The following is a 25,878-nucleotide window of genomic DNA, read 5'->3' as shown; positions in this document are numbered from 1 at the left end:
CGTCGCCCAAACACTGACCACGGAAGCTTCCAACCTCACGGCGAACCACCTCAAGCCACCAGCGACGACGTCCCTGCCATGCCGTATCGTCCTCGCTCACCGTCCCCGCATGGCCATCAGTGCCGTTCACCGCAGTCGCGTCGCCCATCGTCTCGCTCGCCCCAATCTCGCCGTCCAACGTCGCCGACTGACCACCTGCCTCGGGAAAACTAGCCGATGCAGCTCCCGGAGGTGACGCTGCATCGACCTTGGGCCCACCAAATCCTCTGACCACGCTTCCGACCAGACGTAACCTTATTGATGTTAAAGTGGACGACGCACTCGTTGTTGCTCTTGTCGATACAGGGGCTCATATATCGGTGGTCAATGCGGAGCTTCGTCGCCGCCTTACGAAAGTTTTAACGCCCCCGACGATACCCCTCGTCCAAGTCGCCAATGGTGGGACGTTCCCCGTGCTTGGGATGTGCTCTGCGCGTATAAGTGTTGCTGAGCGCTCCACAATTGTCCTGTTTGCCGTGCTTGAGAAATGCTTCCATGACCTTATCCTCGGAACGGACTTTCTGTCTGCCCACTCTGCCCTGATTGACTGTGGAACCGGCTTGCTTCAGCTTGACTTACCATGCCACTATGACGCTTCCCCGCCACCTCAACCGCGTTTGTGCTCTGTAGATTATGTTTGTCTGGCGCCTCAAGCCGTTACGTATGTGCACTTACGGTCTTCACCTCCGGTTCCGGACGGTGATTACATGCTAACACCTATTGCCGACGTCCTGCTGTCCAGAAACGTTGCCGTTCCGCACACAGTTTTGACAGTTACGAATAACCGAGTGTCCCTCCCGGTACTGAACTTCAGCTGGTGCACGCAACTGATTCCGCATGGCACGACTCTGGCCAATGTCTCTTCTATCGAAACTGCTATTTCTGCGTTCGCTGCCGATGCTTCTTCCTCCTCTACTCGGTCTTCTTCTCCACAGAGCACAGCCGATGACAACATTGACAAGATGATTTCCGCTGACCTCCTTCCAGCACAGACAGCTGATATTCGGCGCGTGCTGAAATCTTACCGCGACATCTTCGATTTCGATGACCGCCCCTTGGGTCAGACAGCTCTTGTCACACACAACATCAACACTGGAGACGCCAGCCCAATCCGACGGCGTCCATATCGCGTCTCCCATGCTGAGCGCCAAGTCATACAGCGTGAAGTTGACAAAATGCTCACTAAAGACGTAATAGAACCATCGTGCAGTCCATGGGCGTCGGCGGTCGTGTTAGTAAAGAAAAAGGACGGCAGCTGACGCTTCTGCGTAGACTATCGTCACTTAAACAAAGTGACTCGCAAGGACGTCTACCCACTACCGCGGATTGACGACGCTCTCGACTGCCTACACGGGTCCGCTTACTTCTCATCTATCGACCTCAGATCGGGATACTGGCAGATTTCTGTCGATTCTCGCGACCGTGAAAAGACAACGTTCGTTACACCGGACGGACTGTTCCAGTTTAAAGTTATGCCATTCGGTCTGTGTAACGCCCCGGGTACATTTGAAAGGATGGTGGACTCCCTCCTTCGTGGATACAAATGGTCAACATGCCTTTGCTATCTGGATGACGTCGTCGTATTCTCACCCACATTCGACAGCCACCTGAGCCGCCTGTCAGCTGTTCTTGAAGTTTTCAGAGCAGCAGGCCTTCAACTCAACTCTTCCAAATGCCGTTTCGGCCGTCGGGAAATCACTGTGCTAGGCCACCTTGTCAGCGCTCGTGGTGTGCAGCCTGATCCTGAGAAAGTTCGAGTCGTTAAAGGTTTCCAGATACCACGGTCCGCGAAAGATGTCCTGAGCTTTGTCGGCCTGTGCTCCTACTTTCGTCGTTTTGTCAAGAATTTTGCCAACATCGTGCGTCCTCTCACGGAACTCCTGAAAAAGGACGTGCCGTTTCACTGGGGTACCGACCAAGCAGCTGCATTCGGCACACTTACTACGATTCTTACCTCCTCACCCATCTTGGCTGATTTTGACCCGTCGGCCCCTACAGAAGTTCGCACCGATGCCTGCGGCCATGGTATAGGGGCTGTTCTCGCCCAGCGGCAACAAGGACAGGATCGCGTCATTGCCTACGCCAGTCGCCTCCTCTCCCCTTCAGAATGCAAGTTTTCTCTCACTAAGTGTGAGTGCCTCGCACTAGTTTGGGCCGTCGGAAAATTTCGACCATACTTGTTCGGTCGCACCTTTTCGGTAATTACCGATCGCCACGCGCTGTGCTGGTTGTCGTCCCTCAAAGATCCCACTGGACGACTTGGACGCTGGGCTTTGAAAATTCAAGAATACAGCTTCAACGTAACATGCAAGTCTGGCCGAATGCACCAGGATGCCGACTGTCTATCCCGTCATCCAGTGGATCCTCCTGAGGCGTCAGCGCACGATTCCGATGCCTGTATCTTAGCCATATCCGATTTCGCCGACATACGCAACCAGCAACTGCGTGATGACTACCTGCGGCCTATCATCTACCGTCTACGTCTTAATCCCGCGGACCCGTCACTTCAATTGTTTGTGCTACGCGATGGCATTCTTTACCGACGCAACACCAGTTCCGAGGGCCTCGAGCTTCTACTCGTAGTTCCGGCGGCACTCCGTTCCACTGTTCTTAAACAGCTTCATGACACCCCCACAGCTGGCCATCTCGGAGCAACCCGCACGTATGATCGCTTACGGCGTCGATTTTTCTGGCCCGGCCTTTACCGTTCGGTGCGGCGATATGTGTCTGCTTGTCATTCCTGCCAGCGCTACAAGCATTCTTCCTTGTCTCCAGCTGGTCCTCTTCAACCTATTGACATTCCAAGTGTACCCTCCTATCGCGTCGGCCTCGACCTCGTGGGACCATTTCCAACGTCTCTAAGTGGTAACAAGTGGATTGCCGTAGCTACTGACTACGCGACACGATACGCAATCACGCGGGCACTACCTACAAGCTGTGCCACCGACGTCGCAGACTTTTTGCTTTGCGACGTCATTCTCCACCACGGCGCTCCGCGACAGCTACTGCCCGACCGTGGTCGCTCATTTCTTTCGCAGGTCGTCGAGGACATTCTCCGTTCGTGTTCCACACGTCACAAGCTCACCACTGCCTACCACCCACAAACAAATGGACTTACGGAACGCCTCAATCGCTCCTTGACCCCCATGCTATCCATGTACGTCTCCGCAGATCATCGTGATTGGGATAGCACTTTGCCTTACGTGACATTCGCGTATAATTCGTCCCGCCACGACACCGCTGGCTGTCTGTTGTTTGGCCGCCATCCCACGTTACCCTTTGACACTCTTCTACCATCCGCTACGTCCACTCTCACCGAGTACGCCCGTGATGTAACTGCTCGCGCTCAAGTGGCTTGACAGATCGCACGGGATCGTCTTTCTGCCTCCCAGCTGTCTCAGAAAACCCGCTACGATAGCCATCATAGAGTTGTTACCTATTCCCCAGGCTCTTTGGTCCTCCTTTGGACACCTTGCCGCCACGTTGGCCTATCATCGAAGCTTCTCTCTCGTTACTGCGGGCCTTACAAGGTCTTACGCCAGCTCACTGAGGTCACGTACGAGATCGCTCCTCTGGACAGTAGTTCGTCATCTTCGGTACCCGTTACTAATATCGTGCACGTCTCCCGCCTCAAGCCCTACTTCTCTGCACATGATCCTGCTGTTCCTTAAGCGCCGAGACGGCGATACCAACGGCGGGGGTTATATGTTACATGCCATCACGAACAAGAACGCTTCAACAAGACGATGAAGATGAAGAATGAAATAGCGCTCGTGCTGTTGCTGTTCCTCCATCTTGGCAGCAGCTGCTTCTATCTCCGTCTGTATATTTTGTAAATACATTTCTTCTTTTTATACTCTCACCCGCGACAATATGCTGAAAAAAAACAACTCCGCACAACTTACGAAATACTTGATATCACTGTCGTTCACTCCCCTTTGAAAAGTGCTCTCAACCTTTTTATTTCTTGTTTAAACTTCATGTATGTACGTACGACACGCTTACATGGCAGCTGCTCAAAGCTTGAATTTAATCACAGGATGTTGCCTGTAACGGCCATTTAATTTATTTGAATGACATCACACGTCGCTTGTCAGGCGCTTAAAAATCTGAACAAAGGAAATGAATCGAAGGAGTAGGCTTGGCAACAGAACACGCGCAGCTCGCGGTAGACGTATATTGCGCTATAACGCAGACACGGTAGCCGAAGCCCAAATGTTGAAATCAATGATCGAAAATGGGCCGGAAAGTCATTTTGAGTGCGCCACAGCCATAGGACGGTCGCGAAGAGAAATCGTCGCCATACATGCAGATGTACACATTGATGGCTAGGAGGCGACACCAGGAGTAATCTACACTGAACGTGCTCCTGACGGCAACTCCGCTCGATTTCATTGGGAATTTTGCTTGAAAATTGAGTACAAGTTGCTTTATAAACTTGCCCACTAATGTTTCAATAACTGGAGCAGGAGAAACTGGCCGGCAGCGTCCAGCAGCCTTCCCGTAGCGAACGGGTGCGCGAAGAGGGGCACCCGAGTCCCCTCTTTGACGTTACACGCGAGAAGTCGCCAGACAAAGATCTCGAGGCGAATAATAAGCAGTGTTCTTCGGCGCATTCCTGAGGAGTCGGGAACCTCTACATTATAGGTGCTGGTGGGATGGTATTGCAAATGTGATGTTTATTGCAGCTTTAAGTGAGTCGATATCCAAGATTACATCATCGTAGCCAGAGTTATTGGGGATTCGCCAATATTACGCCATACTATGTGATATTTAACAATGCTAGCTAACATAAACAGGCAGTTAGCCACCACTTGCTACAATTAGAACAGACTAGCCAACGCCAGTCACCAGTACAAAAGCAGTAGCCACCAAAATTACCCAGTTCTAGTGAACAGGTGCCCAACGCAAGGCGCCTTTGCATTGCACCGGCGGAGAGTTGTCCAGTAAAAGCGTAAATCATATGCGAGTAGACGCGGTATATGTCCGCGCTTATATCGCTTGTCATGTAACATTAGGCACAGTGAGATATCTAAGCAAACAGAGCACCGCATTACCATTTCGTCAATAGTGACATTCATGCCACGCAAGTCATGGCAAGTCATATATTACCGCACATTTGTAACGCATGCATGTACGTTCTGGTATATGTCGTGTTAATAAAACGACCACAACGATTCAATGTGTATGCATCATGTAATTTTCACCATTCATGACATACTATGTTTTGAGCGCATATAATGCCATTCGTGTCTTAATGAGTCTTTCATGCTTGCCAGAAAAGCAGGTGACGTTAAGCACGTTCTGGTTCTGGTACATTACAAGAGAATGAAACGGCCGCCCTGGCGTTACAATGACTCGTTCTTATTGGGAACATCACGTGCATGACTCATATATTATGATATTCGTGTCATGTACTGCCATTCACGTTCGCCATGTACTCATGACGTATTACGCAAATTCTACCAATCGAAAGAGAAAAAAACAATCACGAGAGCATCAATACATATCGTTAGATGACCAGAGAGATACGGCCAAGGAATGTTTCGCCCTAAAAGACCGGTTTCGCTACTGCAGAACGTTGTACGTTGTCCTTTCATACAAAAAAAAAAGTTTTCCCGAAAGCACCGGTCGTTAACGATGCTGAAGGCCGTGTTTTTTCTAAATTCCGAGGCAAACGTCTTCTTCCTATCGCATGTTCGCGTAAACGAAACCACCAGAGATCAGAACTAAGCAGTTTTTAACTCGGGCAGGAGTCAGTTCGCTGTAACGAAATGCACTACATAAATAAAACATTTCCATACTCAAAGCAGCACGCACCCCTGGCAAGGCTCAGTTGCAGAGTCTCGAGGTTTCAGTGCTTGTTTCTGGAGAACGGAGCTTCCCCTTGGAAGGATGCTGGTCACACAACACACGTTCGTCATTCTTGTCTGGATCTCAGGATGCAGCACCATCACTGAAAAGAGGTTTGCTTATGTTTATCTTTATTTGGATTATGTATATACACTAATAACAGCTCCTAAGTGCATTATACGCCACGTAAAACAGGAATTAGCCGATTTCGGTGAATTTCTAGAAACGGGCCTCTGCGCTTATAGCAGATGTACAGAACTATCAGGAAAGTTGCCAGCCAGACAGACGCGGTTCTTAAATAAAGAGGTTCGTAAATTGGCCCTCGAAATTCATTGCTCTAGAGAAAGTATTGGTTCTCATAGAAATGACACTTACAATAACTTACGCTTATTTATATTTGACAAAACGGTGCTCAAACTATCAATGGTGAAGCAAGAGAGGAGGGCACACTGTTTCTGTCTTTCTGCATGTTACTTAGCTAGAACTGCTTAAGCGGCAGTTTATTTTTCTCAAATGCGAGCGTCATGTAAGTATAAATTAGTTTCTCTGAAATGCAGCCAATGGGTTTACAACGAGCTCTTGGATGATAGCTGTAACAGCCTTTGCCAGGCAACTGGTGCATTTCATTGACAAGGCATTTAATTTTCTCATCACTGTCGTCCATTCCGACAACCAGCTTTAAAAATAGAAAGACATTTGAGGGAAGCATAAAACCATGCAGCCGTTTTTACCATGTATATTGTTCAACCACCTCTCACTGATGGGGTCAATTTTTTTATTTGGTGCCTGCTGTTTTCCCTCTTTTGAGGATCAATGTATTATTGCGCGCTGGTGGTCACATGATATCCTTTGGTGAAGAATTCCCTGCGAGGTCTTGCGTGCTCGTGAAGTGTTCTAATGCCTTTGTCCTACATGGATTTCAACAATACTTAGATATAAGTTAACCTTTCGCCTGAGTGACAAAGCTGCGTTTTCATTATCACAATTGTTTATGATGCGAGGACATCTTGGAAGCAGTAAAGAAAAGCAGGCGAGAGAACAACAAGCACGTACATGGTGGCTTTCATCACATCGCCTATCGTTAGTGCTGCTGAAAAGTTCATTCCTAGAACTGTGACGCGCCTATGTTCTTTTTATAGTCAATGTAAAAATGGACATGCAATTTTCATTCATTTGTTACGCTAGCAGAAGCTCTACTTGACTGTCTTGTGCGACATAATTGGTTATAAGCAAATTATAGTATAATTTTTTATAAGATAACGTGTTCTCGAAAACCAGCTAAGAGAACCGCAGCGACTTAATAATCGGAGGAATTGATCGCTAGCTGCATTACATCCTGTCTTTCAGCTTCGATCCCGATTCCTGGGCTTGCATAATTATTAGAAGTACCGGAATATCAAATGATGATCACTTATGCGGGAATATTTTTGCTGCGTTCGGTCTACTGGCCTGGTACAATGCTTGAGGATAAACATCCACATAAATAACGACAACTACGCCGCCTTTACCGTTGATTATTTACTCTCAGAGACACACGCTTTATTGTCGTCGAAACCCAATAAGGGTAAAAACGCGTGCCCATTTAAATATTTTAACAAAGTTCGTTATTTTCTTTGTATATGAACGATAACCTTAGCACAAAAAGTTCCGTAATTTTGATTGCTCTACAACAATAAGAGCTTCCACTAAGTCGAGCAAGGATCGAAACAGTGAAGCGGGACGATTCTGAAGTCTAGTGTGGTTGCTTCTATGTTGTTGGTAGGCTTTAGCTAGGCGGAGCTAAGTTGCTACTAGGTTGCTTCTGGGTTTTCGCTAGCCTTTAGCAAGGTGATACTGGTTGCTTCTAGGTTGCTTCTCAGCGCAGAGAGGTTCGAGTTAAACCACAGAGAGTCACAGACAGGACATGGATATCCAAACTCCATAGACACAAAAACTCGCGCTGAAACCGTGCGTTCGCACCTCCCATAGATCTACGGGCACGTCGTCGTTCGTCTAGGGCATCCACTGCTTCGGGGTCTTCTCGCAGCTGCCGTTTCTTTTCCCGTCCCCTATTATTCTCTCGTTGTACCAGCCGCTGAAGCGCTCCGTACAGATGCTTCAATGAAGCTCAAACGTGCGGCCATGGTGTTTATCACTTGGTTAATCACGACGTCTGTCAAGGAATCTTAACCGGTGCTTACCACCCGTCTGTTGTCTTCTTCATTTTTAGTGGACCAGCGGTGTGTAGTGGGATTCACGCAATTTCTGTCACCCAATACCCGTTCATGATGAGTATAGCTTCCTGTACATAGCAAAGTTTTTAGGACCGACATAAACAGCTTCGCTGTTAAAACATTGGCTCCATGAGCCACGAACAAAAATGGTCATCGCCATAAACCGCACGCGCTCTCTTCCTCCTCTTCTTCATCGTTGTCTTCTCCATCTTCTGCTTCACTTCCAAAACACGTGCGTCGATGACTGGGACGCAGGATGCAATAACTCTAATGGGCAAAAGAACGAGTACAGAGGGAGAGAAAGGAAGAGATAGGGAAAGAGAGAGAGAGATAGAAAATAGAAATAAAGATAGAAAAACACAGAAATGCTAAGCGAAAAATTTCTTTGCGAGGCGAAATTCATTAAGGCGAGTGTCTAAACGACTCGGCTATCCAGGCACGCTAGCAGTACATGGCATAGCATTGTAGAGTATACTACAGCGTGGTGGTGGGAAGGGGAAGTGAGGGTGAGGACGAGGGAAAGGTGGAGGGTAGATAGTAAAGCATAGCATAAAAATAAACTGTAACTTTAACCAATGTAACCTAACAAAGGTGAAAAAAGGGCAAAACAACTTTGCAATGACCTCCATTTGGACAAGCTCGCCCGCACCATAGATAAAACACAAAAGTTGACTTGATATATTTCTTTTACCGTAAACACTCATACATTTGACTGTCCCCTCAGACTGAGAGTTTGTGAAAGGAGAACATGGCAACAGCTCGTGTTCAAGTTCTTACTAACCGAGTCATTCATTCTAAAGATTGACGACCCCTTCAGGGTTGGAAATTCTGAACAAGTGGCGCAGTTCTTGGAACTAACCAGATCCGTCTCACGTCAGCCTTTTCAGTTCACATTAAATATCTGTACTATTAATGACAAGTTTACAGGACTGTATTAAAGCATACGGTGAAGTATGGTTTCAAAATGAGGCTGGAATGCGCTCGCCAGATTTTCTAGAATTGCTTTCTGTTTACTTGAAGTCTACCTATGCTAAATGGAATAATTTCGCGCTTCTACAAAAGCACGGTATTTGCATCGGTTCTTCAATCGCCCCAGTGCTTAGCAATATTTACCCTTCAAAAGCTGACAGGCGTGTTTTTGAAGGAAATAAAGACACTTCCCTATCGAAAAATCTCATATGACACGTGACACATATCCAATAATGTCGTATGATCATACGAGAACACATATGATTCATATGTGTTCACACGAGATTGTTGGATACGAGGCATATGTGTCATATGAGAACTTCTGACAGGATTGTGTTGTGAAAATTTTCAGACATGTCAATGATTTCATGACTATTCTTGAGTGCACTAAGGATGATGTCATCGAAAACGTAGCATTTGCTTTGTCAGTGTTCTCGAGCTCATTAGATTATTTGGTAGTTACGCACGAGGTACCTGCTGGTAACAGCATATTGTTTCTTGATTTAGGTGTGCTTTTTTTCTTCGAACACGTTTGCTGGAAATTCCAGCAACGCGCTGGGAAGCCGTCACTTCCTTTTATATCGGCTCATTCCAAGCTTCGTTCCAAGCATGGTCCAGTTATCCTTGTCCTTCGCAATAAAAAAGCCATGCGTCCATAGATTAAAAAGCAGTCTGGGTGCGCAAGTACAACGCCTCACAAGGGCTGCATTTCCTTCTGATGAAGTTGAATAAAGCTAAAATTCCGAAGGCCGAGTCGCCAGTGAAAGAGAAGAGGAATCTGTCCATCGTTCCGTACTGACACATGATTTTCCCCAACCTGAAAAAGGTGGGTGATCGCGCAGGTGTTCACGTGGTTTTTTTTTCGTGCCCTAAACACTGCATCGAATATGCAAGGCAGTAACCGCAGCGGAACCTCCACCTAGATGCACAACGATACACTGTCACGATTCGTCGAATGCGTTGATGAAGTGTTATACTCCGCTGCGCTGAGCGACGGGAAAAGATATATCGGCCAGGCGGGCAGGTGCATGAATGAGAGGCTGTAGCAGCGCTACTATAACGTCACGAGACTGCTGTCACGGCATTTGGCCATACGCAGCCGGGAGTTTCATTGTAACCCCATCTTTGAGCGTACTTCCGTTGTGCGCAGATGCCGGGATAAGGCAGCGCTTGAACTAATGGAAGCTCGCGAAATTAACATACTATTAACAAAAACGAACAATAATTTTCATCATCACGTTGGGGATGAATGTTATGTTTTGTGCATGATGACGCAGTGGCTCACTTGTTTGTAAAAAGGGGTTGAACATTTTTTTTGTTCGGTGCTTTTGGGGGACATCTCGTCTCATAATAATGGTGTTCCATGAATAAGGAAGGTCAACCAAGAATACGCCGTTAGTTGAAGTCAGCACTCTGTCATGTGCATTCCTTGTGTGTTGTTTTATTTGCGCTCTTTTGCATATCAAGAAAGAGAAAGAGAGAAATAAAGGGAAGGAAGAAAAAAGAAGGATAAAAAGACCGAGAAGCAGAAAGAAATATCAATAAATAGGGATGAAGAAGACATACACAAAAACAGAGAGAAGAGAGCAAAATAAAGAAATAGAGGAAAAAAGAAAGAAGGTTTGCGAAACATAGGAGAACTGCAACATCCAGGACCACCGATGTGCTCTAAGCTCCACCTTCTCTAGCATTGCGCGTCCACTGCAAGCTACACAAATTTTCTTCTTTTTTTACAACAATACGTTTTCCAGTCATGTGGCCGCTCAAGAAACTGCACGGACAAATGGAGATGCGAGAACCATCTCTGTACCCATAGTGAACCATAATGTAAGTTCCTTCAGTACTGTGCTGTAAATTATGATCCCTGGGCATGAATATATTATCTTTTTTTTATCCTCCCTGTCTGTCATCGCCTCTGGCCAGCCAACATGAAGATAACCTCCGCGGTGGAGAGTCATTTCTCAATGATTTGTGCACTCAACTTTACTGTGAGTTGTAGCTTTAAATGTGCAACCTGTTCTGGTTTGCTGTCAGAGCCGAAAGCTATACTTGTTTCAAAGGGTACCTCACACTGAATTGCCGCAGCTCGGAATTTTCTATATATTTTCTCTATCAGGCCTCACAGTGCCGACATATATTTCAGCAAATGTGTGTTTAAAAATGCCATATTTTGTTTTAAAGGCTATTCATACTAGATCTTAAAACGAGATGTAGGCGTACAGTGCAGGTTAAATCTTCGGACAAATATACGCTTCTTTCTGTCTCAGTCCGCTCTCTTGAATCGTTAGTAGTAGGACCAGCGAAAAATTCATAATAAAAATGTATGCCTTCAAAAAGGATTGGTTTTATAGCAGCAGACAGAGAGCACAAGTCCTATCAAAGGACATATTATCTCTATCAGGCCTCACAGTACCGAAATATATTTCAGCATATGTTTCTTTTATACATAGCACGGTTCTCCACAAACGAGCTTATTCATCAATGTAAATGGGCTGAGTGCGGCTGCGCAGTGAACGACAACTATATTTGCTCCCTTAATTGGGTCACAAATTTAAATGGCTGTAGGGTTTAGCTGTAGCTTCACAGCTGAACGCACTGCCATGTTTTGAAGAAATACGAGAACAGAGGACACTCGAAGACAAACAAGATAACACTCAATCAGGCAAGTGGTTTATTTTCCGCCAATACTTTTCTTGTGGTTAACATTTGCTTTTTCAAGCTGCACGGAATGAACGTTGCGGTACAGAAAAGAAAAGACATTGTTAAAATTGTCCATAACCTTGTTTGTTCTCGTGTATCGTCTAGTGTAGTACTTTGTGAACACTTGGCGATGCGTTCAGCTGCGAAGTTGGCCACAAGGACAACAGCAGATAGGCGGATCACTGCGCCAGATATTGTCGTATATGGTTGAAAAGCGGTTGTCATCACAGCAGCCTTAGTAGGCGGCGAGCGCTCCCATGTGCATTTTCATAATGGTTGACAGGGGCAAAAAACAAAACCTGTTTTGTGTTGCTGTTGGTTGCATGATATATTCTTCAGTTTTTTTGTATATATAGCTATTTCATTTCTCCCTTAGCTCCCACCTTCAAAGACAAGGCGGTCAGAGCGTGACTGACTTGCATACGCTTCCATCATTGTGGTAATTCGCATTTTCTACCATCAGACATGCACTCCTTATCATCGCAATTTTTCACTTATTTACCTTTCCATGTGCCATGTATGTATATATATATATATATATATATATATATATATATATATATATATATATATATATATATATATATATATATATATATATTGTACATGATTGGCTGCTGTGGGGCCCTGCTTCCTTTACCATCTTTTACACTAAATCGCTCCTGCCTAATGGAGAGAGAGAGAAGAAATAATAGAGAAGGAAAGGCAGGGAGCTTAACCAGTATAGGACAACCGGTTTGCTACCCTACACATGGGGACAGGGTGGGGGAGATTAAAAATGGAGAGGAAAGAGAGAGAGAAAGATAGAAAGATAGCGCATGACACTGCACACACAGAATCAGTCGGTCACTCTTGCGTGGTACGCGATATTTCTGTCACATCCGCTTGTCCAAGTTCGTCTCTCCTAAAAAACCTCAGCAGTACCTTCGTCGCCTTCAGCTGTGATGTCTTCTGTTGACGGCATGCAAGAACTGTTGTCCACTGTCAAGGCGCGCTAGAACGGACGCCAGTGACTGTTTCTGAACTTTATATGCCGGACAGTCGCACAGGACGTGGTGCAGATACGTGGGCGGCTTCAAAGAGCAGCAACATTGACTGCCTAATGGAGAAATTCTGAAGTCCTAGTAAAGGTCGTTAAATATACGAAGGTTTGCCGCCAATAATTCAATACATCAGGTGCACGTTGCGAAAATGGAGAGCTCCTATTTAAGATAATTGCGAACCGAAGTGTTTGGGGCATCTCGGGCCCTTCAGGAGGTCTATAATATAACAAAGCCCCGACACAAGATTTAACAATTACGGTTCACATGGTTAAATATTTCTGCAGCGCACATACACTATCTTGATGAAGATCGGCACTCCCGCACAAGAGTTCAACGTCGCCTTTGACATGGCGGCGTCCACGTGGGTACCTGCCAACACATGCCCTGAGGGGACGACCTGCTGTGAGTACACAAAATTGATATGAATCTGCTGTAAATGCGAAGCACTGGCTGTACAAAGAAGCACGTAGACATACAAATTGATAAATGATTTGGCATACCTTTAGTTCACAAGGTGAAGGATATATGTTAAATCATAAAGCCGTTTTTAATGCGGTCAGGATCATTAAAAACTTTAGCTACACGCCGCTGAAAGCGTGTCGCGAACAGACTTCCAGGCTAATAAATTATCACGTTCTGGCAAAATTGTTCACTACACTCTAAGAAAAAAAGGACTAAAAGGCGTAGGGAGGTTAGTCCTTTTGGGGATGCACTGCAAGAGATTACCAGTTAGTCTTCCAAGGAGTAACTGCAAGAGGAATGGTGGTTGCTGCTGAAAGGACTGACAGTTCATTTTCGGAAATGGTCCTTGAAGGAGGAAATGTTACTGCTGTAGGGACTAACGGTTGTTCCTGTAAGTACTACCAGTTGATGTTCCGAAATAGTACCTGGAGAAGCAAATAGTACAACTGTAAAGACTAACGGTTGCCCCGGTAAGTACTAACAGTTGATTTTCGTAAATGTCCCCTGAAGGAGCAAGCGTTATTCCTGTAACGACTAATGGATGATCCTCAGAAATGATCCTTAGGGAGAGCAAATGCTACTCCCCGAGGATCAACTGTTGATCCTGAAGAATCATCTCTGGGATAGCGAATGTTACTCCTTCGGGATTAACTGTTCTTACATTTGAACTATTTTTGAAGGGACTCCATTATTCCGCTAATCATTCGCCTGTGTATGATCTGGCAATCCTCACCACACTGTCATGCTAGCTCAGGTTAGCTGTGCTTTACTCAGCACTGCATGCATGAGTGTGTGTGTGTAGGAAACAGAAATGAGAGAGTTCAATTATCTGCAGGAAAGATTTATTTTCCCAAAACTCTCTGCGCCATGCGCACAAGTGGTGTTGGCCGTGGGCCGCTGTCCACCTTGATGAGGCGGTACAGCCGATAAAAAGACCAGCGAGCCTTGCTCGTTAATACAGTATTGAAGGCCCAGTAGGGGGCTTCATGACCCCAAGTGTACCAGAATCTGCTAGGAACACTGATATTATCTTCATTATTAGGAAGAAATTAGGAAAAAAATACTAGAGGCCAATAATCTTACTCTCAATTGTTGCAGATGACCTACCGTGTTCTGTGAAGTGTTCAAGGGAAAAAAAAGGAAAGCACGATTCTATTAGCATTATTTTTATGTTAATATTAACATTATTTTTACGAAAACGCCAAGAGATATGAATGCCGTCAGTTAGTTCATGTAGCGTCTGTTTCCGATTAACTAGGGCGAGTCCTGCCTGGAAGAAAAACAAAAAGAAAATTTTGTTATAAAATAAAGTAGCTAGAAGAGGACGGTTAATCAGTAAGCCGAAATAATTGCGCAGTCGCATGCTCAAGAAACATGCAACGCACAGTGCTTTTTAGTCTTCATATTCTTTGTCATACAATGTACGAAGGCAATGAAAACGATAAACTTACCTTCAAAATTAGCAGAGGCACGTAGTTGGCAGAGCCAGCAAATTGATCACACCTCGAGATAACGGCGTCCATCTCTGAAGCTTTGTAGACAGGAAGCTGCGATGGAGTCTTGCATGTAAGCTGAGGTGTCCACTTTTCCGCAGTAAAGTTACGGTGCTGGTGTCAATGAACAGCCGGCACGCAGAAACAAACCCGCATGCGCGTCCACAATTGCAGCGCATGCAGCGAAATATGTTCTTCACAGCTGCGTTGGTAGTATGTGTAAATAGCAACACTCGCTGACCGCGAAATAAGAGCAAGAGAGATCATCTCTGACGAGCACGACCTGCACTCGATACTCCGGTGAGCGATACTGATGAAGAAAGGGCGGTGCGGAAGGATACCCAATATAAGCGCTGAAACGTCCGTCAGATTTACGCGATTGCCACCGCCAGTAAATATTATGAAGCTTATTGGTGAACTAGGTTTGAAGTCTTCATGATTGATGACGCACTATTAACACCCTGCAAGTTAATATTTTCCCGCGTTATTTTCATGATCGCAGCAGTAAGCAGGCCGATGCGCCACTGCCTTCTTGTCATCTGTGCTACATGCGTTCGTCGAATTCCTCTCACCCCTCATCTCATCGTGGCGTGCAACCAGCACCACGATGGAATATAAAGGAGGGTTTCGGAACAATGGGTGAAACTGGCCGAGAGCTAAGCTCATGACCTTTGAAAGAGGCTTTCGTGGGATGCACGACCACTGCTTCGCGTACGTTGCTGAGCCGTGCTCCAAACAAGGGCCGCAGAAAAAAAACGCATCTTCTTCCCTTCAACCTCTACCCGAAGGAGTAAATGAGCCGTTCGTCCTGCCATTAGTCTTTTCGTAGGTAGGTCTAGTCCTCCGAATTTGCACGCGACACACACTTCGCCGCTGTTGGTCCTCTCACGGAATAACGACACGATTCGAGGACTAAAGCTGACGTTACCCTTGAGCAGGTTTTTTTAGAGTGTAGAAAATAAACGAAGCCAACTAGTACTCTCCACTGCGAAAACTGAAGTACATAAAGGCAAATGCAATGATGCCACTATGGCGCAAACTTCAGACACGAAGGACGAAAAAACACGAAACACACAAGCGCTAACTTCCAGCTGAATTTTCATTGTCTGAGACACATATTTATGGCGATAACTGCGCGCATGCGCCACTTCTCCACAGTCCACGACACCCTAAATTGATAACAGTAAGCTTACCAGATAATAGACAACAGGTGCGTGCAAAACTACGAAGTTATACATAATTCACCTAGCACTATCAAGTGCTACACCTAGAAAGCACAATTCTTTCTTCGACAGGACAAGGGAAGGCATGCTGATACAATGGTGATCCTCCTTGGCCATTTCTGGTGCTTCGACTATTGCTCGTGTTTTTCGGTCGGCATGATTGAAGAGCACTGCGCATTTTTTTACTGTCCGGGTTACATCCGGATCGACGGCAGTGCGTCGCCACGTGACCCTGCAAACCGCCCCGGACATTATACGCATGCTCCCTGTCCGGGGTGGTTTCCAGGGTCACGTGGCGACTCTGTTGGCCCATCTCAAAGCCCATACACTGAAGAAAAGCTTGTTCATTGCTTATCGGCAGATGCGGTTATGCATATAAATTTCTTCCTTTTTTTTCTTTTCGCTGAAGTTGCCAGCAACCCTATCTCGATTGCAGTTGCCCAGAAAAACTTGCTTGTTGAAGTGCTTTCCTCCAGCCTCCCCTGCTTTGGAAAATGGAATGTGCTTAGCACTCTCGGTATCAGCGTGCTCGGGTAAAACAGCGGTGAGTCTCGCAATCTTGCCGCTCCGGTAGTCGGTCACTAGCGCTAATCTTTTTCCGTTTAGACTGTACACAAAGCTCAACTCGGAGAGGCACGCAGTCAGTTCTGTGTCGGCCCTCGAAAAGATGAATGAGTGATGTATTCCTGTGAAACAATATAGGGGACAAAGTGCCTAAACACTATGCTCATGCGATCAACGCTAGATAACATCTATATAAGAAACTTTAGGGAATCAGCTATCCAATACTGTGCGGTGTATAGACCTTTTTAGGGGCAAAGATCCTTATAGCATCACCTGGTCGGTCGTCGCTCCATCCGGCGTTCCCCCGCCGTCGCGTCTTCCGTATCATTCAATAGATGGCGCTGTCCCATAGAGATGCATGCAAACTGCAGTTGGGTGACAATATACTAGATCGCGCTGTCCCATAGAGATGTGTGCAATATGTGTGCAAAAAAAGAAAAAAAAAAGAAAAAAAGGAAAGAAGAAAAAAAAGAAAAAGAAGGAAAACGAAAGAAAAGAAAACAAAAAGAAGATAAAAGCAGCGGCACTGTACGCTAGATGGCGTGCAGTAATCAAAGCGGCGTATCGCTTTGATTAATGCTGGGCGAAACCACTGAACATTTCACTGTGTAACCATGATTGCTTCAGGAGCTTCGCCCAAGCTCTTCATCATTCACCCGTGGATATGCTGTAATTCTTTCGTGGGCCCCGCCATATTGCCTAGCGGGTGACGCCGTCTCTGGTCTGGCAACCCACTGGCATGTGCGAAGCTCCGCGTTTGCATGGAAGGTATACGTGCGGCTGCAGTTGCAGCCGGGTTTTTTACAGCGAAAGCTGTTATGAGATCATTTCACCGGCCGTTTTTGGTGCCGTAGTTGTCCGCCGCCGCCGCCGCCAGTTTCCGTAACCAGTATCGCTCGAAATAAGAAAAAAACCTAAATAAGAAAAAAATTCCAGGACGGAACGAGGTTCGAACCTGGGCCCTCTGCGTGGGAGCCCAGTATTCAACCTCTGAGCCATGCCGGTGCTTGAAACTGCTTTGCAAAAAGGTCCTATACAGGCTTCATGTCGAGAAGGAACCACATTAGCTTATGCAATATAGCGTGGTAAAAGAGTAGAATAAGCACCAAGCGTCGCACAGCGCGAATTCTGTAACCAGGCGTCACACAATGCGAATCGCGCAACGAGTAGGTTGTTGAATGCTTCCAACCCATTACAAAGAGCTCTGCCATAATTCTTCATCGTCATCATGCACAGCATCAACAAAGTGCGCATAATGCCTTACATGCGTTTATCAGGTACCACAGTTGTCTGTAGAATGACGAAAAATGGCACAGTGCCTACTGCCCTACTTCTCAAAAATTACAATGATTTATAGCTTAGTGGGTTACTCGCAAGTGCACTTCTGTTGGTTGCCAAGGAAGCCCATAAGGCTCCCATGATCCATTTCCTCAGGGTCTCAATAAAGTCAATTCTCTCTCTCTCCCGCTCTACGTTTCTCCGGTTAAAGTGTGTTATAAAGCGTGGTGGAACAGTTAAATAACGACCGGGCGTCACACAATATCCATTACGTAACTAGTGGGTCGTTTAAAGCTTCCAACCCATTAGAAAGGGCGCAACCGTAATTATTCGTCATCAACCGCCGCATCAACAAGCTGCACATAATCGCTTACATATGGTACCTCGCTTCTCCGCAGAACAACGAATAATGTCGTGGTGGGTGCTTCCCAACTTCCCAAAAATTACGCTTTGTGGCGTAGTGGGTACGTTGCTAATGTACCTGTATTAGTAGCCACAGGAGAGTTTATAACGGGCTCTAGAAATGCCGCTCTTCCAGCTTTCGCTGTGACTGTGCCGCGCTTTCCGCGCAGGCCTGGCGTTTTTTCTTTCTGGCGCACTGAAATTCGTATAAAGTGATGCGGTATACGTAGGAAATTAATCTGTGAGACGTACAGAAATGGTTTGATCCGTTCAGGGTAAGTGATTTAATATACGGCGACGCGAACGTGTCGCAAGTGGTCGATATCAATATTTTCGGTACTGACTGTTGGAAAACCACGTAAATATTTCGACCTGTTCTAGCAGGGCAAACAAGTGCCGCCACTCTCAGCAGATATAATGAATGTTTTTCGTGGACTGTAACCTTTTAGTTTGTTTTTGACACGAAAGTGTTTTATGCCGAGGTCCACCAAGACTTCAGTGACGTATTTCCGTCACGGAAATGACGTCGAAAAAAATTACAGGATCAGATAACAATGAAAAAAAAGCTCCGTCAAAGGGCATCGAACTCACGACCACTCGGTCTGCAACAACAGATGCCGGGCACGCTATCCACTGCGCCACGGTCACAGACACTAGAAGCTTTACAAACGCGCCTTCTATATATACCACTCTCCCGATCGGCGGGGTGGTGTTGCCCTCTGGGAGCGGTAATTACTGTGGTCTCCGCCATTAGCACCTGCAACGCGTTACACGTCCATCCCATTCGGCGCGTTTTCAATAGAAGTTCAATTTTGTCAATGCCTTAACACACCGCGAGGTGGCGGCCTCAGCCCAAGCGTCGTAAAAGCGTTGGCCTAGCGCACAGCATCACTCTAACCCAAACTAAAAATAGCTCTGCGACGCGCGCGCGCCTCACCTGGCAGTGACACCGCGTTCCCCGCTCACGCGCTCGCCCCGAGAAATACAGCGGCTGAGCTACCGGGGCGACGCGACGCGCTTTGCGTTTCCTTAAGTCCAGCCGTGGCGTTCAATCACATTTTAACATGCCGCGGGATGGCGATCAAGTTCTGCGTCCAATATGCGACGCTCTTCTGGCTATCACACCTCGTTCTCTGATTACGCTTTAACCGTTAACTACTACAGTTACCACAAGCGTTTGTTCAATCAGTTAACACGGACGTTAGTCGTCGGGATGGAGATGTACCAGCAATCATCAAAGTGGTTGCATCCACTTTAAACCGTGCTATAGCTGCCAGACATCAATATACATTGCGCAAACGTTTATATCAATGTACAGTAAACATTCAGTTCTGTAAGAGCAACCTTTATTTTCGTGTTATTCCGATTATTATGGCGGAGGGATCAACGATGTTTTTTTTTTTCATTCACGGTGTGTTTATGCTGTCGCACCGACTACGGCTCCTACATGCGGTTATGCATGAGCATGCAGTCTCGATTTCGTGGCGTAGACGGGATCTGTTTGTCGCTCGCGAACAGTTGCCTATCTTGTTTCTCAACGTTTAAGTGACCGCTTATTACTCGCTCGTTTATTGCCGACCAGCATGGACGAAGTTAGAGCTATTTACAGGGATGTGCTGGTACATATAAAAACGATGCTGAGGTTGGCATGCCGGCGCGCTTCTTTTTTTATTACTTTTAAGAGTCGTGATATTTGATTGGATTTCGGCGATAAGGTGACGATGGTTAGAGAATTTCTTCTGCCGGTGAGGCATGAAGCGCGCCCGGGCTCGAGCCTTTGATCGGCATCGGAGGTGATTCGCGTTTTTTTTGTAACTCCATCTACCAGACGTACTGTTTGTACAAATTTCTTGCTGAACTATGAACTATGTTGTAAATCATTGCACGACTTGTCGGGTACGGTTCTTGACCACGTAATAATTTGTGTTCCTGAGGTAGTTGTCCTACACACGAAGTGGCAGAACTCTTTTTTTTTTACTATTCGGCTTTCATATGGCTCATCGTATACAATACACCCCGCTGTCTTACGGAAGCTGTAACCTCACGACAAAGATCTTGCCGCATTCTTTTCATGCAGCGTTCAGTCAATGTTCGGGTTGTACAAGGCTGGACTATCAAGCACAAATTAAATGTATGATGCCGGTTACCCCGCTGCGAAGTGAGGGTTTTCTCGTCCGTGCTAATACCGGTAAGCATAAACTGCAGCGTTCACCGTGTTGAGCCGAGCTACGAAGCTAATTGGTGGACCAAACACATCATATTAAGATATAATAATAAAATGAAGCGACAACGACTCAGGTGGCTACTCGAGTGGTACTTAAATGTTTTGCACTTGATCGCTTATGTTTGTTGACAAATCTGGCCATATCCGATTGGCATTTAACTGCGTGGAACACTGGGAATTCCGGATATATTGCGGCGCTTGCCGGTTTAGAACCTGTAACGTAACACAAACGATGTATGTACCTTGAAGAGTGCGCACAACCGCAAACACTCCTGGCTTCGTGATGCACGTGGCATACTTATTATGACAGCAGTTTCCTTTTTATAGTTGTTAGAACAACCGAAAATGGCACGGTGGTTTCCCGTTGACCTTTCGCTGGCTGACATCGCAACAAAAGTGAACAAAATCCGCAGGTCGACCGAAAACACGCGACAATTGTTCGACAACGCCACTAATCCAAGCACCAGCCCGCACACTCCGCGCCGTCGCGCACAAGCCGGAAAGGATGAAAGCGCTTGTTGCCAGACCGGTCCTCCTCGCCCGATACAACGGCCTATAATTACTAAGGGGCCTTCAGGGCTGTCTTTGTGTGTATCCTATATAAGGATATGCAATCGGTTTTACACGTGCCGAGTACATGCGTTTACAATATCATATCATAAAATCGCTATGCCTTTGTAGTCTGTGCGAGATAATGATTGAAATGAATTCACACAGACGTCAATGTACAACCTCTTCTCGAAAACATGTGAGTATGCAATAAAAACATGCAGGGCTCCATCGAAGAATTCAAGACACCTCATGATCTTTCGAAAGCTTTCGTGTAGCTACACGAACTTTGTCCAACTGTTATAATTCCTGTGGAATTTACAGTATGTATGTATGTATGTATGTATGTATGTATGTATGTATGTATGTATGTATGTATGTATGTATGTATGTATGTATGTATGTATGTATGTATGTATGTATGTATGTATGTATGTATGTATGTATGTATGTATAAATAAATAAATAAATTACTGCAGTCTTCAAAGCAACTGACAAACATTATGGCTTGTCGGAACGCGCCAAGCGACAGACCAGAAAAAAAATTCACCGCCATATTCACGAAGTGAATGATGTTAGACACATTGCTCTACCATCATATATAGACGTGATAACATTGTTATATATGCATTACATCCACAATGTTTATTAATTTACGGTTCGATGCACTATATACATTTTGATGAAGTATATATACATTTGGATGAACTATAAACATTATGTATACACAAAAGATGTTGTTTTACCAAGTTCAAACACATTCCTCTACCATCATTTATAAACGTGACAACGTTGTTATATATGCATTACATACACAATGTTTATTAATTTAACGCTGGATGCACTATATACATTTTGATGAAGTATACATACATTTCGATGAACTATAAACATTATATATACACAAGAGATGTTGTTTTACCAAGTTCAAGAAGGGGCGTCCCTCGATGAGTTCGGGGACTGGTTTCCCTTTAAAGATGATTGCTTTATGATGGATGAACTATATGCATTACATATACACAAGAGATGTTCTTTTACAAAGTACAAGAAGGGCGTCCCTCGATGAGCTTGGGGACTCGTTTCCTTTTAAAGATGATTCCTTTATGATCAGTAAAGTATGTTGCCAAGGGATCATCGATGATGGGACGCAATGGAAAGTTCGAGAAGGCAACATCGATACAGGTGCCCCTGATGGTGGTGGGACGTTTGCAGTCATGCGATACACATCGGAGAGCGTAACGTGACATGTGTTGGCTGGTTATTGGCAAGGCGAGATCTTCCCGAGCTTCTGCTGCGTTGCGAGCCCGTCGCGCTGCTGCCGTTCATGCTGCAGAGCGGCAACGAAGAGTGTTCACTTAGTGAGCTCCCGGCGAAGAGAACGGAAGCGAGCCAAACGAGAGGTGCAGCCCTCGAGCAGTCACCTAACTAGCGCGTGCGCCGAGCGTGGTGTGTGCCGCCGGCGGTCACGCAGGTGAGGACAAGGCGCGAGCATAAGAAGCTTGGCGAGCAAGCTCCTAAAAATCTCAGGGTCCCTTATGCATTCGCCTAGCACAAATCTTAGGCGAAAGCCATCTTCTTTTTCTTCTCAGTCGATGAACTGATCCTCCGGGATCGGAGGCATTGCAAGTTTCTGCAAATCGCATGGTTTTGCACTGCTCCCGTGATCAGCCCACCTTTGACCAAGCGAAGATGTCATGTGATGACTTCATCATGTGACGTCACGTTATTTGCCGTTATGCGAACACGCCATCACGTGATGATTTTCTTGCATCACTCGCGTTGCCTTGTCGCCATTCCCGACGGTAAATTTCCGCCTTTGCTGCGACATTTAAGGATTTCGCTTTAACAAGAAATGATATTGCGATGTAGTAATACACCACACCAGACGTCTATCAGAGGAAACGAGTTCTTCGTGGATGAATATTCATGAGCGCTTACCTGATTTTCGCTCCCTAATCTGTAAGCGTGAATGTTCAAAGGGTAGTTTCGTGTGCGCACTTTGTTCCGACGGAGAAAAGAAGGGCGTCTTCCCAGCTCGAGAGCAGAGAGTCAGTAGCATAGCTTGTAATGACAAGGAATAGCAGGTCCGCCAGAGGCAGAGGGCCCCTCAGTGTAGTGGGAACGAGCGATATATAAGGCCAAATGATGCAAAGACACAAGAAGCTGGGGATGCTTGAAGTGCAGAAAATATGGGCCATGCGGCTGTTTTGTTTACGCGCCCAGTGAAGCAAGCCAGCCCATCGCTCCCTTCTTATCACCGGCAGCAGCGGTGGCGGCTGCAGCGTGCGTCCGCCGCCGCCGCTTTACTCTTCGTTAGTCAGCATGTGAGCCTAGCGATGGCGCCACCATACAAGGCCACGATCAGTAGACTAGCTGCGACCCACACTGGCGGCGGCGGACGACTACGGCAAATACGGCATGAAAATAGGCTGTATTTGTGAGCTCATGACAGCTTACGCTGTAAAGGAGCCTGAGCGCTACCTGCGTATAATAGGCTGCTGCAGTGGATATGGTACCGCCGGCGTGCGTACTCGTTGCACGCTCAGGGGTCGGCACAAAGATGCGCATTTTTACGGGTGGTCGCTACACCACCAACAGAAATGGTCTGACATAGTGTACGGAATTCCTTCACGGATACTCCTTGACACACGATAGTAACAGCCGCTCCAAAGTGGCCAAGTGTGTCAGAACATCTTGCTGCATGCGCTGGGCGGAAGGAAGGGAGGGGGAATACCTGTAAGTATATGGCAAGGGCGCGTATATAAAGGTAATAATACTCTGAATATTTGGGGCATCGATCGCCGTTTGTCTGTCTGCGTTAAAAGTTGAAATACGTTTTGTGCACTTGATCGAGTGAGCATTCTTTAACGAATCTTAACCACCGATTTCATAAAGATTGCCTCTCGCGTTACTTTTTTCTACTCACTTGTTTTTGCAGTTGGGCGCAAGGCATTCAAGTCCAACGAGTCATCCACACACACGGTGATCTCCCATAATGGCTTCAGTGAGTTCAGAAGGTGAGAGACTGCTTGAAGCATGCGCAATGTTCCTGATGCTCACGCGCACCCTGAGTAATTGTAAATGAAATATCGTTTTTCTCGGCTTACAATTATAAAACTGGGGTGTACGAAAGCCTCGGTTATGAATACGAGTAAAGCGTCAGGACCCTAAATTGCAACTTCCATTTCACAGAACATGTCTTGTCGAGGGCCACAGCGACAACTGATCAAAATTCACCAGCAGTTGCCCGAAAATTTTCGCAAATAAATCTGTTATTGGCTTCGCCTTGTCGCTCAGCGAGTTTTCCCGCTATGGTAGCTTAGGAGGTAACGTGTCAGACTGAGCTGAAGGGCACTGGTTCGATTCCCAGCTACGGACCGTCCTTCAATGGAGGCAAAATGCAACTCGTGTGCCCACATTCGGGTGCGCCTTAAAAGGAACCCCGGTGGAAAAAAAATATTTCGGTGCGCTCCACTGCGGCGTGCTGCGTAATCACGTTGTGGTTTCGGCAAGTAAAGCAGCCGAAATTGTTATTAGCATTGAGCGCCTTAGAGTTGTGTTACGCGCAAGGTCGCGTCACGAACTTTATCGATGCACCATATAAAATATACGTTGGGCTATTCCGTAACCCTTTCCTGAATTTCGAGCGATGCCACATAGACAGTTACCTATAGTAGGCACCACCACGCCATAAATTGTACAATGTGTAGCACGCGCCTAATTACTTTTGACCAGTCGATTTACCTTGTTTATTTTATTACTAAGTGCACTTAGTCCGTTCTACTGAATTTAGTCGCATTAGCGACTTTATATCTTCAGTGGTGTGTGATTAATACATCATGCATAACAGTCGCTTCAGCACGTCCGTTCGGTACCCGAAACCAAGCAAAGCTGCACTGCACTCTTTGATTGCAGAAACTGATGTCAGCCATGAGCTTGCCATATTATTTAGTATCCCCATACATTTCTTTCAGGTATTCGTTCTTGCGATTTCTCTTTTCATTTTCCTTCTGCACGCCCGAACAACTACTTACGCCCAATTTCACTTGTGAAGAATTTCACAAGTCCCTTCAAGTTTCTTTTTTTTTTTCATGCGGTAAGGTGGGAATAGGCTGGTGCTTTCAATACTGCATATTACTTGAATAGCTAAAATGCAAGCAAGCATCTTAATGTATCATTCGAATAACCCTAAACTTTTAACACGCTCGTGGCGGCAGTTCGGTGCATACATATTTGTCGTGTTCATATAATAGTCTATATGTTCCAACGAACAGTGTACATGAGCGCGTGTGGTTTACACTGGCTGATTCCTTGAGATAAAAAAAAATATTCCACAGAATTTGAAGGATAGCAAGTATCTACGTTTTTTTTTCGGCAGTGGCAACGTCACAGGCGATGAGATCGACGACGTTCAAGAACTAGGTGGCGTGGAAATTGGAAAATTACGCTTTATCAATGCCTTGAGCGTTCACGGAGCTTACAACTACACCGAAGAGCCCTTCGACGGCGTGTTCGGATTGCGACTAGGCACGCACTCGCCACTCACTCATATGGCACGCACACGAGTCATAGCCAAGCCGTGGCTGGGATTGTCCTTCAGCGCCGACAGCAACGTCTCGGGAGAGGCTCTGTTCGGTGGAGCCAACGAGCAGTACTACCAAGGTCAGCTGAGCTTCGTGGACGCTGAACTCAACACTTTCCAGTTCCGCATCTCAAGGTGAGTGCAAGGAAATTAGTGAAAAGCCTGCCGATTCCTTACACCGGCGTAGAAGTCCTATTGCAGCTGGTGAGAAAATTTTTATAATTTCCTGAAGAGACCAAAAAATTGAGGCTATCCTTATTCTTGACTTATGTATCTGGTTGTGC

At 46.1% G+C, this 25,878-nt stretch overlaps 1 protein-coding gene across 1 annotated transcript; it reads left to right on the top strand.

The window, feature by feature from the left end:
* The first annotated feature begins 10,829 nt into the window (after positions 1–10,829).
* Positions 10,830–25,733, top strand: LOC119375245 (pepsin A-4-like). The gene is made up of 4 exons (XM_037645427.2): positions 10,830–10,901; positions 13,102–13,219; positions 23,951–24,029; positions 25,391–25,733. The coding sequence occupies exons 2-4, from the start codon at positions 13,120–13,122 to the stop codon at positions 25,731–25,733; spliced, it is 522 nt and encodes a 173-aa protein (XP_037501355.2). The 5' UTR covers positions 10,830–10,901; positions 13,102–13,119.
* The last annotated feature ends 145 nt before the right edge of the window (positions 25,734–25,878 follow it).

The sequence above is a fragment of the Rhipicephalus sanguineus genome, chromosome 11 (assembly GCF_013339695.2).
Source record: "Rhipicephalus sanguineus isolate Rsan-2018 chromosome 11, BIME_Rsan_1.4, whole genome shotgun sequence".
NCBI lineage: Eukaryota > Metazoa > Arthropoda > Arachnida > Ixodida > Ixodidae > Rhipicephalus > Rhipicephalus sanguineus.
This window is presented reverse-complemented; position numbering and strand designations above follow the sequence as displayed.

Bases quoted from the DNA above. Each gene is read 5' to 3' on its own strand.
- LOC119375245 (XM_037645427.2), top strand. From the start codon at position 13,120: ATGAAGATCGGCACTCCCGCACAAGAGTTCAACGTCGCCTTTGACATG. The intron at 13,220-23,950 runs GTGAGTACACAA...TTGTTTTTGCAG, and splicing joins CCCTGAGGGGACGACCTGCT to TTGGGCGCAAGGCATTCAAG. The intron at 24,030-25,390 runs GTGAGAGACTGC...TTTTTTCGGCAG, and splicing joins GGCTTCAGTGAGTTCAGAAG to TGGCAACGTCACAGGCGATG.